Here is a 15,928-nt window from a genome sequence, read left to right as displayed (position 1 = left end):
CTTGCAGTCCTAAAGGGTGACCCCAAGACCAAGATGGGGTTCAGTTGTAAAGCCAACAACTCGTGGGCCTTGAACAGCTAGAGACGAGCCCCGAGTCAGATGCGCCCAGAACCACACCAATATCCCTGAGGAAGCAACTTACTTGTCCGAGGGTAAATATCAGACAGACTCTACAGGTTGCTCCCCCATATATTGGGCTGATTCCCCAGCTTAGTTACCTGGAATGTCCTGGAGCCATCAAGGCTACTGCACAAAGGGTGTGTGATTAGTTCTCTCTAGAAAAGAGGGGGAGCTTGATGTAGCTGGGAAGGCGGGGATTTACTATCTGACTCCTGAATTTGACTGCGGTTTATGGACTACCCTTGGTTTGCATTTCATCTGCAAATGCAGCCTTCGAGACCCAGGTGTGGAGCAGAACTCAGTGAACAAAGATACATGTACATTGTGGATGGTTTTGACTGGAATGCTTTTTCTCTAAGACAAAGTGTAACCTGGGACTTTTGCCATGCCAGTCCCCCCTAAGAAAACTAACAGTAGCCAAAATGAAAGCACAAACACACACACACATATGGAGCAGGAATCAATGGGTTTGGGGGAACCCCATGATTTGTAGCAAAAAAAAGTCATAGAAAAAACTAAGGGGAATTTCCCTGCCCCCCCCCCAAAGGAGGCACAGAATGCTGGCTATGGGAGTGGAGAGAAGAAAATGTATTGGAGTGTCCAGATAGAAGGTGTGGCCTGTTAGACCCTGACCAGAAGCATACCATGCTGCAACATTTTATTGCAGGTCCCATTCATAAGGAAAGAAGGGTACCCAATGTAAGCTGAGGACTGGAACGCCTTCCTTACAAGAATAGGTTAAAGCACTGGCCATTTCTTGTGTGTGTGGTTTTGGGTTTTTTAAATGTGACCAGGAAAGATCACACGAGAGTGGTTTATAAAACTATGCAAGGTGTGCACCAGAGAAAGCAGACAGAGAGAGGCTCATTTCACTCTCCCACTGCACTAGAGCTTGGGGTTATAGAAATGTGAGAGCCCTTCTGCATCAAGGCAAAGGCCCATCTAGTCCGGCATCCTATGGGAAGCCTACAGGCAGAACCTGAGAGCAATGGGACCCTCCTTACTCGTGTTCCTCAGCTACTGGCATTCAGTCACCCAAGGAAACTGACTGGCCGTGGACTCAAAGGAAAGAAAAGGTTTGTGTGCATGTGTTTTACTTACCTTTTCATAGAAGCCTCCCCACTACTACTACTGCCACCTCCTTCTTTTCAATGCTGCTTCACACATGGCAGCAAATCTTGGACAGGAAATACATACAAGGTGTTTATGGAAAGATGGGGTGCAGAAATTTTTAATATAAAGATTGATTTGCAGAATTCACTGCTATAAAATGTAAATGGTGTCCGCTAGCTTAGATGCCTTTAAAAAGACTACTAGTCGAGTTCAGAAAAGATGTCATTCAATAGCTCAATGGTCATTGCAAAGGGGTGGATCTTTATTAAGAAGAAGAAGAGTTTGGATTTGATATTCTGCCTTTCACTCCCCTTAAGGAATCTCAAAGCGGCTAACAATCTTCTTCCCTTCCTCCCCCACAATAAACACTCTGTGAGGTGAGTGGGGCTGAGAGACTTCAGAGAAGTGTGACTAGCCCAAGGTCACCCAGCAGCTGCATGTAGAGGAGCGGGGAAGCGAACCCAGTTCACCAGATTACAAGTCCACCACTCTTAACCACTACACCACACTGGCTCTCTAAAGAACTAAAGAATACTTCTTTGGTACACAAGAACACAACACATTTTAGATTTGGCTCCAAGAGCCGCTACAATTCAAGACACGTCTTTGGGTATAACGCAAAGGTCTGTATGTCTTTTACTACTTGAGCAACAATGTCTTACAGAAGAGGGTGTGAACCCCAGATTCTGTGCTCCCAGACGTTGCAAAGCTTTTTGGCCAAGGAGCCGTGCATGTCGCTTCTGTACTTGTTATGGTCTTGACTGGGATCACTCGCTGTGAAATACAGCTCCCCTCCGTGGACGTCATTCAGATTGACTGTGAAGTTGCTGGGGTTGAACCCAAGCCACAGCGTACACCTGTAGTCAGCGGTACGTATAGAATAACCCATCACTTTTATGTCCTTAAGCAGAGGCAAGTCAGAGTTCCAATCCGGAGTGTCTCCTGGGCGGGGATACTGGCTGAAGGCAACTGGAGGATCTGAACCCTTTGCTCCTTGGCTGTTGTTTTCTTGGCCTCCATGGATGGATGGGAAATAACGCAGCAAGCTTTGCCCCTCGGCACACAGGGGGATGTGAAATGAAGGCTGGGGACATACAGGGGGGATTTTTAATCCAGCAAGCTCAGCGAGCGTCGGGAAGAGGGACACCAGCTCAACAATTTCTCCGGATTTGCCTAGGAGGGAGGAAGCATTAAGGAAAAGGTCAGAGAGCATCCCTAGAGTTCAGCAGATCACGTCCAGCTGCTTTGAATTAATTAAATACTGCAAATAGAAAGAAAAGCCATGCCTATTGCCTAAGGCGTAAGACCTGCTGCTGCTAAATTAGTACTAGCAGAATAAGTGTTTCTATGACTATCTGAGCGTTCCACAAAAAATCAATGAGTTGCATCTCTCAGCTCAGAAGTAAAACAAGACTTCTTCCCATAAAAACCTGAGGAACCTAATTACAGATGTCCAGTAAACTCCCTGTTCTAACTCAATGGTTATGTCAGTCCTGGGTCTTTGCAATTCGGGGCAAGTTAACTGAACAGATCATAGTAGCAGGAGGCAAAACAGAGAGGAAATGTCAACTTTCTAGAAATTGGGTCACTTCACTTCAAATGGTGATGTGAAAAGGGAAAGTCATTTCCAAAGTTCAAGAGTTGCTTTTATATTGTTACTGGTGTTACGTTCATGTTTTCCAGTCGTCTAATGTATTTGGGCAGGAGCTGGGACTGAACAACGGGAGCTGGCCTATAGAGCGGAATGAGTGCTGCAATCCTAGAGTCATCCACAACTGGACCTAACGGTCAGGGGTACCTTTACCTTTAATGTATTTGGGAGCGTGGCGCTGTGGTGTAAACCACTGAGCCTTGGATTTGCCAATCGGAAGGGTGGCGGTTCGAATCCCCACGACGGGGTGAACTCCCATTGCTTGGTCCCAGCACCTGTCAACCTAGCAGTTTAAAAGCACGTCAAAGTGCAAGTAGATAAATAGGTACCGCTCTGGCGGGAAGGTAAACGGCATTTCCGTGCACTGCTTTGGTTCGCCAGAAGCGGCTGGGTCATGCTGGCCACATGACCCAGAAAAACTGTCTGCAGACAAACGTCAGCTGCCTTGGCCAGTAAAGTGAGATGAGCGCTGCAACCCCAGAGTCATCTGCAATTGGATTTAACTGTAGGGGTCCTTTACCTTTTTTAATGTATTTGGGGATGGGGGATTGGGTGGGATGGAGGATTTTAAGAAATACTAACAACAGTCCAAATGTGCACCCAAATGTTTAAGCATTTCTGTATCATGTGTTTTGCTTATATACTGACATTGTGCCATTGTGGTATTTGAAAAGTTGAAACAAATTTGATTTTTTCAAAAAGCAACCCAGATATTTAATATGCTATCATTAATTGAACTGTGTTGCTGCTAGTGCTTTTGGATTGTAGTTATGGGATTTCGTGAGAATTTTATGGCTTTGTTCTGCTAGGTTTTAATACTGGATTTTTATATCGCATTGTTTCGAGTAATCACGACACTTTAAGAAGGACAGTAAAAAAAAATCCAGTATTTAAAACGGCACACACAACAGCTATGGATGAGTAGAAAAACATATCAGGTTGTGCTGTCATTAAGTAAAACAATTAAAGAGGCATAAATGTGCATAAGTAAAATAATATTTTTGAAACAAAACACAAAGCTTCATCTTGGAATAGGGATTCCTTCCTGTGAAAGAAAGTGAAATGGCTCTGAAGATGGCCCTCTACAGTGCTTTGTAGAAAAATATTTTTATTTTAAAACACTAATGTCTGTATGTTTAAAACATTAATGTGTGTAATGTGTCCACTTAACCAGGGCACCTTTGTCGCTGACCAAACAGTTTGTTGCTTTGCTTGTTTTAAAACGAGTCAACCAAATAATCAATTAAATGTTGCAGCCCAAATATTTACATCATTAATTAAACTCTGAAGATTTACCTTGTGCAACAGGGCTTGAAACCTGTGTGAAGGGATCGATGAAAGGAAAAACCCTCTCTCCCAGGTGAGAGGTGGGGACTGTCATTCCTGGAACATAGAACATCAGTGGCACCCGGGTCGCCACATCGAAGTTGCTGTATTTCGCCCATTCGCCATGTTCGCCCAGTGACCAGCCTAGATAAGATCAAGAAACATTGAAGGAAGAGCATCATCTATGTCTTGGGGGTGGGGGGGACACAAATGTTCATTGGTAAAGCAGATGCTAAGGTTTTTCAATCAACTATCTCAGAACCCACAAAAACAAGCTTGTTAAACAGCCACTTACCTGATTGGTGAGGAACCCTTGAGGAACTTCCCCCCATAGGCCACTTTAACTTAGTCATTTATTAATTACAATATTAGTTGCCTAATTAAAAAAAATATCCCTACATAGTATGTGAATAAAAAGTGCAGGGAAGTAGCATACTGCCTTATATAGAGTTGGGCACTTGACCTGCACCAGGAATGAGGAACCCACAGCCCTCCAAATGATATTGGACTCCCAACACTTATCAGCCCCTGCCAGCCAACAGCCAGGGATGGTGGAACGTGCATCAAAGGATATATCTGCCAGTATTGGGCTAGGCCAAGGATAGGGAACCTGTAGTCCTCCTGATGCTGCTGGACTCCAAATCTCATGAGCGCCAGCTAGCCTGGCAAATGGCTAGGAATGATGGGAGCTGTAGTCCAGTAACATGTGAAGGACTAGAAGTTTCCCATCCCTTCACTGAACAAAGAGCCTGACCCAGCAAAAAAAAGAGGTGATGCCATGTAACAGGTGTAGGGAACCTTTGGCCCTCCAGATGTTGCTGAACTGCAGCTTCCACCATCCCTGACCATTAGCCATGCTTGCTGGGTCTGATTCGAGTTGCAGTTGAACAACATCTGGTGAGCCAACGGTTCCCTACCCCTGCGATATATGAAGATGCCAATTCTTTGTAAGAACGCAAGAGCCCTGCTAGATCAGGCCAGTGGCCAATTCAGTCCACGTCCTGTTCTCAAAGTGGCAAACCAGAAACCCATGGGAAGCCCACAAACAGGACCCAAGTCCATCAGCAATGTCCTAATCCTGATTCTAGGTGATTTGTATTCAGAGGTAAACTATCTCTGGTCCTGGAGGCGGTTACTATATATATCCTTCATGACTAATAGCCACTGATACCCATTGATTTCCAAACTTTTCATGTTGGTGACACACTTTTTAGACAGGCATCATCTCGCTATCCAGTGATTCAGTTTTTCTAGCAAACCGGAGGTTAAACTAACCCCTTTCCAGCCCCAGGAAGAGCATTCATGCAACACAGCTACACACTGCAGGTGACACACTAATGTGTCACGACACAGTGTTTGGAAAGATCTGTATTAATATGTCAACAAGACAACTTACCGTGGTCTGCGGTAAACACTACGATTGTGTTGTGGGACAGCTCCATGTCATCTAGGGCACTTAGCAACCTCCCAACCAGCGTATCCACGTAAGAGACAGATGCAAAGTAGCTTTGACGAATCTGCCGCTGCAAAAAAAATTAGAAAAGCATCCAAGGGCTATCTATAAGGACTATCTAAAAAGCATCTATAAGGACTCGGGGCATAGCTGTCAACCTTCCCTTTTTTTGTGGGAAATTCCTTTATTCCAGCGCTGTTTCCCACTGCTTCCCGCTGCTATCCCGGATTGTTAGATATCCCGTAGACTGTCCCCGGGACAGGTGAGGCTGCTGATCCCTTATTTTCAAATCTGAAAGTTGACAGCTATGACTCGGGGTATTTTTCACACTGAAGACCTGCTTGCAACCTACTTGCCCAACTTATTATACCAAGGTTAGGGAAGTTGTGACCTACTGGACGGTGTTGGACTACAGCTCCCATCATCCTTCACCACTGGCCATGCTGGCTGGTGCTGATGGGAGTTGTAGTCCTGCAATATCTGGAAGGGATACAAGTGGCTCCATCCCAGTATTAATAAGGAGCTTTTGTCTGTTATTAGATCACAACAGAGGCTCTGTGTGTGTTTGTAATCAATATTATGTTATTTCTCCATACTAAGGACCAACCAGGTCACAGCTGACTTTCCCATGCCAAGCATAAGGCTGTTGCGAGGCGGCTGTCTCTCTAATTTCGTGTTATGCCACGGTCCCTGTCTGGTGTTATGTCACATGCCCACCACCCCTGCCGCCACCATGGCAGCTACTTTGTGACTGGTGCCACCCACATTCCCCCCAAATCTGAAGCGTGCCCTGAAACGTTCTGCCATAAAGCAAACCCCAAAAGCTAAGGATTCCCCAAGTTCCCTACTCCCATATCAGAATGAGATCCAGGAGCACTAAGGATCTGCATGCTTGGACATCTGCCAAAGGCCAGCAGCCCAGCAAGGGAGCTACAGACAAGAACGCCCCTCAGGCCTGCTCCTCCTGTCCAGCACTGCGTGAGCCACTACTTCTCACTCTGGTCCAGACAGCCGTGCTGGTGCCCAAGAGAGGTGGGTGTTGCTGCCTGCTTGCTCAGCAGCTCTATACCTTGCAAGGAAATAGGTGGAAGCAGTGATGAGGAAGAAGAGCAGCAGCAGCTGGTGGTCATAAGGATATAGACTCCCAAAGGGAGGGAGCAGGGGGCCCAAGAATTGCACCTTGCCCAAGGGACCTGCAAAACCTAGAGCAGAGAGCGGCCAGATTGTTGACTTGCCCTTCAGCTAAGTGCAGAGAAAGGGAATATGTCACCTACCTGGAAGTCCTCTGGAACTGGCCCATAAGGGAAGCTGACGTTCAGTGCTGCAACATCCTCCCTATGCCTGATGTCCATCCAGGGATTGTAGGCCACAGAAGGGAGCCCTTTAGGAACATCAGGATCAGGGGCCAGTGTGATGTTTTCCCAGGGGTACAATTTGAGAAATTCCTGGAGCAGAGATTTCAGAAGAGCCATTTCAAGGCTTGCAAACAAAAACAGGCTGCAGGTTTTCTACTGCTGTTCTGCAGTGGTTCTTACAACCAGGCAACATGCTGTGTTTGGCATGTGGCAGCAGCCGTGTTGTGACTAGGGAGAACTTTGAAGAACCCCATCTAGATGGCAACTCCACCCATGGGAGCCACTGACTGCATCACCCACCTGTGAAAATTGGTCCCTGTGGGTGCAGGGAGATAAGGCTCCAACCCATTGACCGGACCCAGTTCCCCACACAAATTCAAATTCTCAAACCTTTATTGGCACATACCATAAAATCACTCATCAAAACCTGCATCTAACACTTGAGTTAATGTTGTATAACATTCGCAAACCCTCGCTGCATGTTGCAGAAACCTGGCTAATATCTCCATCTTATCCCCATCCTGAGAAAACATAAGGAAGGCTACTTTCCATTCCTCTGCATGCTACTCCCTACTAACAACCAACTGATTATAAACATAGATCAAATTGTCTGATGCCAGGGGCAGTGCAAAAGAACATGCATGACTGATTCTATCTGCCTCTGACCGCAGGGGCACGGTCTCTCTACAAGTTGTATTTTCAGGAATTTCCCCTGTTGCATTGCCAAAGGCAGCATGTTCAGTTTCACTAGCGTTGATTCGGATGGTCAAATGGGAGAGATAAGTCACCACTGACTGTCCACCTCGCAGTTTCCCATACTTGATCTAGAAGGTCAAGCAACCAAACCATTTTTGGCCAACCAAATGCCAAACCCCATGTGATTTTCATTGATCTAGAACAACTGTCTAGGACTGTGCATTTCTTTCAGGCGGGCTCTTCTATTCAGGCTTCCTTACCTGGGGGTACCTGAATGGAATATGGGGTTTGTGATACCCAACAGCCAGGAAGAACTTGCTCTTGCTCTCCTTCACAATGTTCAATAAACGAATCGCTTCCTCGGTGCTCTGGATATCTGGCAAGGTCCCCTCGGGCATCTCTGAAACATCCACTGGGCAGATAAGGTTGGCGTGAAGTTCTCCATCTTTCCCTTTGCAAACCTTTAAAAGAAGAAAACAGTCTCCTGTAGTCTCTTGCACTGGGATCAAAAGGCAAAAAGTCCCAGTGAAATCAACACAAGCCTATTGTATTGATTCACAAAGTCCTTAACAACTTGGAACTGGGATACCTTAAGGATCTCCTGATACCCTCCTGATATCCTTGCCTTATCCCTTAGGTCTTCAGCAGAGTCACTGTTAGTGGTCCTCCCATGGAATGGAAGTATGTTCCCTGTCGAACGTCTGGCACCTGCCACCCCCAAGCAAATTGCTTATGGGTAGCTTGCGCAGCTGGGAGGGTCTTTGGGGGCCTTCATCTCCCCCTGGGCACAACACTTTGACTGCTGCTACTCATGTATGAAGACTTTCTTAATGGTCCCGTGAGTAAACAAAAATATGTCCCTGTAACCTGCCAAAGTCATTTTCCCATATATCTCATCTCCCCTCTTTCTTCAAAGCCCTCCTCAAAATCTAACCCTTCCCCATGGACTTTGGCTTATCTTCTTAATTTTCATATATCTCCAAACTTTATTAAACTTCCATATATCTCCAAACTTTATTTAACTGTAGCTGCAAATGTATACATACGTTTCTTCTTATCCTCATCTCATTCCAATGTATTTCTACTTTACAGTTAGATTAGACTTGAATTTGTATGCTACTTTGAACACAAATTTATGTTTTGGGGAGAGGCAGAATACAAATTATTTTTCTTTACTTATTATTTCATTCTTTTTTTCCATTTTTATACCACCCATATAAAAAGAATTCTCCATGTAGTTTAAAAGGTAAAGGTACCCCTGCCCGTACGGGCCAGTCGTGTCCGACTCTAGGGTTGCGTGCTCATCTTGCTCTAGAGGCCGTGAGCCAGCGCCGTCCGAAGACACTTCCGGGTCATGTGGCCAGCGTGACAAAGCTGCAGCTGGCAAGCCAGCACCAGCGCAGCACACGGAAACGCCGGTTACCTTCCCGCTATAAAGCGGTCCCTATTTATCTACTTGCACTTAAGAATGCTTTCGAACTGCTCAAACCATTAGAAATGATACAACATTTAAATGATAAACACACCATAACCAATCTACTATATATTTTGGAAAGTTGTTTGTTCGCCATGCATTTGGGCTCCTTAAGATATTGTCATCAATTTTTTTACGATGGTTCCTGGGATCAAGGAGAAGGGGGCATTATCAATGTTTGGATGCAGCTGGATGCCATTTTAAATCAAGATGGCAGATTGAACCTTTCAATCTGATTTTAACCACTGACTTAGAAACTGAACTGATGTTTGTTTGTTTCTTAGAATTCCCAAGCAACAATGGGTATGTGGATGCTGGTTATAAATAAATCAAAAGCTTTATTGTTGGCTAAATCCAACAAAAAATAAAGTCTAGTTTGGTTTAAATTTGCACTACTGGCTTTAGGTTGCAAATACCTTGAAAGCAAGACTTGTCCAATAGCACAAACCTACACATGCCTATTTAGAAGGCAATATCACTAAGCTCAATTAAGATAATTCCCAAGTTAACTAGGCACAGCACTGTAGTCTCCATATCTCTGCGAATCAGCCACACACACCAGCAGTGCAGCCCAGTTAATAATGGTAGAAATAATTAGCCATAGCATCCATTCACCTTTGTGTTTTCATATTTTTCGGATGAGGGATGAAAAGCAGGGGTGGTCCAACTGTACGGGTAGTCATCGTTATGGTTTGATGAAACCCCTGAAAAACAGAAGCAGCAGAATAAATGTCCAGGAGTGGAGTGGGGGAATCCTTTCAAATTAATTCTCCAAATTCTAAAAGCCACCCGGCTTACGGAAAAGTGGGTTTTGCAGAGATCTCATCCTTCCAATTCAGAGCTTACCTGGGTGAAACACTTTCCCTACGGAGAGGGTGATGTAGCCATTTTCCTGGAAGTACTGCGGCAACGTGGAATAATTTCCCGCGTGCGCTCTCCAGTAGGAATTAAAATCATAGAGCCTGGTGGTGTCAGGTCTCCGCCCAGTGAGGAATGACACTCTGCTTGGGGCACAGACAGCTTGCTGGGGGGAAAAGGAGAGGAAGGCCATAGCTCAGTGGTAGACAATAGTGTGGTGGCAAATTCAGAAGTGCAAGATCCCCTCATGATAGTCGCAGCTACACCCCAGCTGCACCCCCTACTAAGATTATACAACCTTCTAAGTTTTTACAAGGAGGGATGGATTGTAATGATCCACACAGATCTCATATGTTGCCTTTCAGCTGTTTTCTATACATGTGCATAGGCAAATGGTTTGGAGGGCTCCAGTAGCTTCTTTTAGAGTGACATAAGTTGTGTTTTCCATGAAGTTGCATTGTATGTAACATGACTTGCTCACCATTCTCTTGGAATGGAAGCCCCTTGTGCTTTTGGTGTTCCTAAATGCTTCCCTTTGGAGCACACAGAGGCCAAGAATCATCCCTTTGATGCTGTTTGGCTCAGGGATGCCAGAGACAGGGACTCTCCTGCAGAAATAGCAACAAGTCTTTGACCTCCTGCAGCCCTGGACCACTGGCAGAGCACATGCTTTGAATGCAAGGCGTCTGAGGTTCAGTCCCTGATAGCTCCAGGGAAAGGCTGAAGGGGCAGTCCTTTCTCTGCCAAAGGACACAGAAACTGTTTTGAGGACCACGTTCTGTCAAGGAGAATCTGTTGGAGCCTAGATGCTGACTGCGAATGGGAGAAAGAACCAGTAGCAGCCGGGGCTTCTCTCTTTTTCTCTCTGTCATCCCTTTTCCTCCCAGTTTTTCCTTCCTTTGCCACTGGCATGAAATAAGGCCAAGGGCTGATGTGAGCCAGAGTGGACAACACTGAGCTCTAAAGGCAAACAGTCCACTTCAGTGTAAAGTAGCTCTCTGGTACTAATCTGAGCAAGCAAGCAAGCAGATTCATAGGACAGCATGTAGTCTCTCATCAAGTGGCCTTCACTATCAGTTTGAAGCAGGAACATTCAACATCTTTGCTGGTTGCTAAGACACCTCAAGGACATGACAATAATAGCCTCCCCCGCTCCAGCAGTTGCTATTCAGTGGCAAACCACTGAGTGCTCCTGAACATCTGAGCCAATCCCGCAAAGAGGCCAGACTCCTGCCTTCCCTACCTGCCACCCTATGGCCTACCTTTGACAGACAGGGACGGCTTTTTATTAAATTATTATTATTAAATTTTATTTATACCCCACCCTCCCCAGTCAAGTCCAGGCTCAGGGCGGCTAACACCAGGTATAAAACAATTAATTGAACTACAACTTAAAAACAAGATTAAAATACAACATTAAAATGCAGCCTCATTTCAGTAGGAACTCAAATCAAAAACATTTTTTGCGGATGAAAACATCAAGTCTTCACCAAGGCCACCTGACACCACAGTGAACTAATATTTAAGCATCAAGTGACACATTTTCCTTTGCCCAGCCAGTTTGTACGAAGACACATTGAGGCAAAAATCATGAACAGCCTTGGATAACTCCATTCTCCATGACTACGACTAATCCTTTAGGATTAGTCAACACCTGCCATATGAAAAAGGGGAGAATTGTAAATGGCCTTGCAGATTGTCGTCAGCAGAGAAACATGAGATTACCAACATATGAATATAATGGGTTGGTAGACATTTTGTCTACACAAAGTGACACAACCTAAGCACCAGAAACAGAGGGAGTGGTAAAAGTTTACATAATGTTGTGTTGCTTACTTGTGCAAAAGCATTTTGGAACACAACGCTGCGCGAAGCCAACTGATCAATGTTTGGAGATTTCACTACTGGGTCGCCGTAAGAGCCCAATGCAGGCCGCAGATCGTCAGCAACGATGAAAAGGACGTTCATGCCATCTTGAAAGCCAAAGAGTTAATAGGAAAGTGTTAGCAGCATCAGTCAATGCCTTAGACGGAAACAATGAGAGTGGGATGTATCAGTCGCTAATTTTAACTGCTTAACCCTGTTAGAAAAACTAGCAGCAGATCAACGCCCCATGTACAATAATACCATTTTAAAGGGATTAACACCATCAAACTAACTTAAGGGATATTTAGGCATTCTTACAAAGGGATTGAAGAAATAAATGGCACCGTTGCAATGTAATGCGCTGAGCATTTTGGTATTCAAGGCAGAAATCCTACAAAGACCTATGCCAATTGAGTTCTTCTTCTTTGGTGATCATGTGTAGCCGAGTAAGATTGTCTTCCATAAACATGGTTTTAAAAGTGAGTCTGTAAGTGACTGTGGAGGCCAATTTTGGCTGCCCAGATAAATTTGTGAACACCATTCGGCTCCTCCATGATAATATGACAGCAACAATCACAGATAACAATGTCTGTCAAAGTGAACCATTCACTATGCTGATGACAACACAGTGTGTGCACACTCTGAGGATGACCTCCAAACCATCCTAAATATCTTTGCAATTGAGCTAATAATGAATTTAATAACTGACCCCCTGCTAACCTCCCATGACACCCAAAACTACCTCACAGACCTTATGAAATTTATATGCCGCTTGATTGTAGAATACCTCAGAGTAGTTTGCAAAATTAATCAAATAGGATTAAACCAGCTGCTTGGGGTGCTGGCCTCAAGCTACCTGACCGCAGTGACCTCCGGACATTCCTGGACAGTCTCCCTTCTGCAGACAACAGTTCTTGATAAAGGCACCTGGATCCTTCTGCTCACCTGATTTGCACTCCATTCACCCTGCAAACTCCTCACAAGCAGATTTTCCCAACCTGGCGATCTCCAGAAACTACCGGACTGCAACTCCCATCTACACCAGTGGACCCCGTCAATGGTCAGGGACAATAGGGATTGCGGTACAAAATACCTGCAGGGACAGCCAAGTTTTGGGGTTTCTTTTTGCGGGGTGGGGGGTGGAGAGGCACTGCTAGCATCCCAAGCTCCCAAACTCGTACCCGTCCCGAATTCCCCGCTCCCCATCTATCTGCAAGCGGCAGGTCCTGCTCCTAGGCTTCCCCCGACAGTCCTCCAACCCCGCTAAACTTCCTCGTTTGCCCGCCCCGCTTCCAACAGCACCTGACGGTGGTCCTCGTGCCCGGACGGATCCAGCAGCGCAAAGGAGGCAGAACGCAGCAGCGACGCGCGCCCGCCACTCCATCCCCATCTCCGAGGAGCCGCTGAGCTGCGCTCCCTTCCAGAAAGAGACCAGGGGAGCAATGGGGATTGCCGGGATCCTCCCACTTCGACCCGACAGGAGGAGCGGGGGAGGAAGCGGGCGCGGGGCGGCGTTCCGGGGCTCCACCCCGCAAGAGGCTGGGCTCTGGAGGTGCCGCCTGCGATCTGGAAGAAGCGGCCAGGCTGCCGGCGGCCGGGAGAGGGCGCAGCTGAGGTTCCTGCGCCTTTCTGCCGATCCTTGGTGCGCAGAGCATAGGATCGAACTGTGAGGTCGCCGTCCTATTACGCGCTGCCCTGAGAGTCAGCGCCGTTGTTCTCCTTGGCATTTACGAGTTGCATTGCGAGCAGATGTTGCACGAACATCTGGGTGGCTTTAATTGGGGTCGTGCTAATGAAACGCGGACGTTTTGCTGATCAGAAGGTCGGCGGTTCGAATCCCCCAACGGGGTGAGCTCCCCTTGTTCGGTCCCTGCTCCTGCCAACCTAGCGGTTGGAAAGCACATCAAAGTGCAAGTAGATAAATAGGTACCGCTCCGGCGGGAAGGTAAACGATGTTTCCATGCGCTGCTCTGGTTCGCCAGAAGTGGCTTAGTCATGCTGGCCACATGACCCGGAAGCTGTACGCCGGCTCCCTTGGCCAATAAAGCGAGATGAGCGCCGCAACCCCAGAGTCAGTCACGACTGGACCTAATGGTCGGGGGTCCCTTTACCTTTAAACAAGCTATAGCTTAGGGCCCCACTCTCTTGGGGACCCCCCAAAAATTCACTATTAATATACTTCTCCCTAACTGTATTTCAGTTCAACAATTACTTTGATAAAATACATATTTTGTTATGTGCAAATGGCTTTAGATGCCTTTTAGTTCCATAAATTACCATATAGCATATATTCAACACAAAAAACAGCAACAATTTGTTGTTGACAAAGGACAGCTGGACATATAAAGGGCCCCATTACCTTCAGTAGCTTAGGGCCTCATCAAATCTAAATCCAGCCCTGGGCATTGCCGGGGGGGGGGGGCAGCTGCCCCCATCAAGTAAAACAATAGAAATACCTAGCTAACTACAGTGGTACTTAAGAACTTAATTCATTCCAGAGGTCCGTTCTTAACCTGAAGCACCACTTTAGCTAATGGCGCCTCCTGCTGCTGCTGTGCTGCCACTGCACGATTTCTGTTCTCATCCTGAAGCAAAGTTCTTAACCTGAGGTACTATTTCTGGGTTAGCGGAGTCTGTAACCTGAAGCGTCTGTACCATGAAACATCTGTAACCTGAGGTACCACTGTAACCAGTAACGTCGGTTTCCCCCCTCCCCCTGCGCTAACAAAAGTCCTGCCCCCCCCAACAAAAATCCTTGCTATGTCCGTGGCACCTCCCCAGGTGAAAAAAAACCACTGCATTAGCAGTACCGAAGTGACCTTCCTGGGGCGCAAGCCTGGGCAGCATGTCTGGAGGTCCTGGACTGCCAAAACAACAAGATCCCCCCCCCCCGCCTCACTGGTGTGGTCCAAAGGAAAGCAGGGGAAGATGCTTGGCACCAGCTTGGCTGCAGGAGTTGCCAGAAGGAGGCTTAAAGAAGAAAAGGAAAGGAAAGGAAAAAAGAATAAAACAAAAAAAATGGTAAAATCAATTAAAACAACTACTTTCGAGCATTGGAAAGAAAAAAAAACCACAGAAGATTTAAAAAAAAACAGACTCAAAGAGTCTTCCAGTCCCTCAGGCCCTCTTTGCACTATTTGGGTTTGGAAGCAGGCAGCCAGAAACTTCCCTAGGTGAAACATCTTTTTCCTCATACCAGCATTGTCCACCAGGTGGCAGCAAAGCCCCAATAAACAGGCCTTCTCTGCATACTCTGATACTAGTTGATAAAAGGCAGCCATTTGAATGGGGGGGGGGGTTCCAGTGACCCTTTTGTTAGATGGAAAAGGGGCGTGATTTTGCACCATCTCTGAGACAAAGTGAACAGAGAACAACTACTGAAGTTTTTTTTCCTTCCACTCTGCAGTCAGGGAATATCTCAGGTGTCAAGACACATCCCACTATGGTCCAAACATCCCACGAGATGTTGTGATACTTCAAATTGGGGCACTGCTTCATGAAGACATTCCTGCTTATTCTGCCGAGTAGGGCCTAGGAATTGTGCAGCCTGGTGCAATTGCCTCATTTCACCCAATAGTAGGGCCAGCTCAGCACCATTACTACAAGTCCAAACCTTAGTCTTGATATGGGTAGCACAACAGAAGAATTCACATCTTCTTTCCCCCTTGAAGTGCATGAACCCAAAGGCCAAACACAGGATGGGAAGAACCTAAGAAGATCTATGCTGGCCAGAGGACCACCTAGTCTAGCATCCTTGGATCAAATCTATGCTTCCAGGTGTCATAAGAAAGCTGCAGAGATAGTGCAGGATAGTGCACACCCCAGAAACGATCTCTTTCAGCTTCTGCCTTCTGGAAGAAGGTACAGGGTTATAAAGACTAGGAGTAGCCGCCTGAGAAACAGTTTCTATCCAAATGCGATTTTTGTTTTAAACGCAGTGTAAGGTAGTCTCTATGGGAGTATATTGTATTTAATTATGGAGTATCAGAGTTTTTAGGGGGCTAACCAGGCTGGGA

General features: G+C 46.2%; 1 protein-coding gene and 1 long non-coding RNA gene across 2 annotated transcripts in view; one reads left to right on the top strand and one right to left on the bottom strand.

Annotated features, from left to right (window-relative positions):
* Positions 1 to 1,473: 1,473 nt before the first annotated feature.
* Positions 1,474 to 13,613, bottom strand: IDS (iduronate 2-sulfatase). Its single transcript, XM_079962843.1, has 9 exons — positions 13,215 to 13,613; positions 11,883 to 12,019; positions 10,035 to 10,212; positions 9,804 to 9,892; positions 7,975 to 8,175; positions 6,938 to 7,108; positions 5,607 to 5,733; positions 4,181 to 4,354; positions 1,474 to 2,406 (listed from the first exon to the last, which is right to left on the bottom strand). Exons 1-9 carry the CDS (start codon positions 13,300 to 13,302, stop codon positions 1,892 to 1,894), a joined length of 1,680 nt encoding a protein of 559 aa, XP_079818969.1. The 5' UTR covers positions 13,303 to 13,613; the 3' UTR covers positions 1,474 to 1,891.
* Positions 13,614 to 14,422: 809 nt separating this feature from the next.
* LOC307208339 overlaps positions 14,423 to 15,928 on the top strand; it is a 51,887-nt gene continuing 50,381 nt past the window's right edge. Inside the window, exon 1 of the long non-coding RNA XR_013835108.1 lies at positions 14,423 to 14,589. This is a non-coding gene — a long non-coding RNA (uncharacterized lncRNA). The remainder of the gene's footprint in view (positions 14,590 to 15,928) is intronic.

Source organism: Podarcis cretensis (genome assembly GCF_951804945.1).
Source record: "Podarcis cretensis genome assembly, chromosome: Z".
NCBI lineage: Eukaryota > Metazoa > Chordata > Lepidosauria > Squamata > Lacertidae > Podarcis > Podarcis cretensis.
Note: the sequence above shows the minus strand (reverse complement) of the source record. Positions and strands in the feature narration are given on the sequence as shown.

Bases quoted from the DNA above. Each gene is read 5' to 3' on its own strand.
- IDS (XM_079962843.1), bottom strand. From the start codon at position 13,302: ATGGGGATGGAGTGGCGGGCGCGCGTCGCTGCTGCGTTCTGCCTCCTT. The intron at 10,213-11,882 runs GTAAGCAACACA...TTTTCCCCCCAG, and splicing joins TCCAAAATGCTTTTGCACAA to CAAGCTGTCTGTGCCCCAAG. The intron at 8,176-9,803 runs GTGAATGGATGC...CTTCTTTTAAAG, and splicing joins AAAAATATGAAAACACAAAG to GTTTGCAAAGGGAAAGATGG.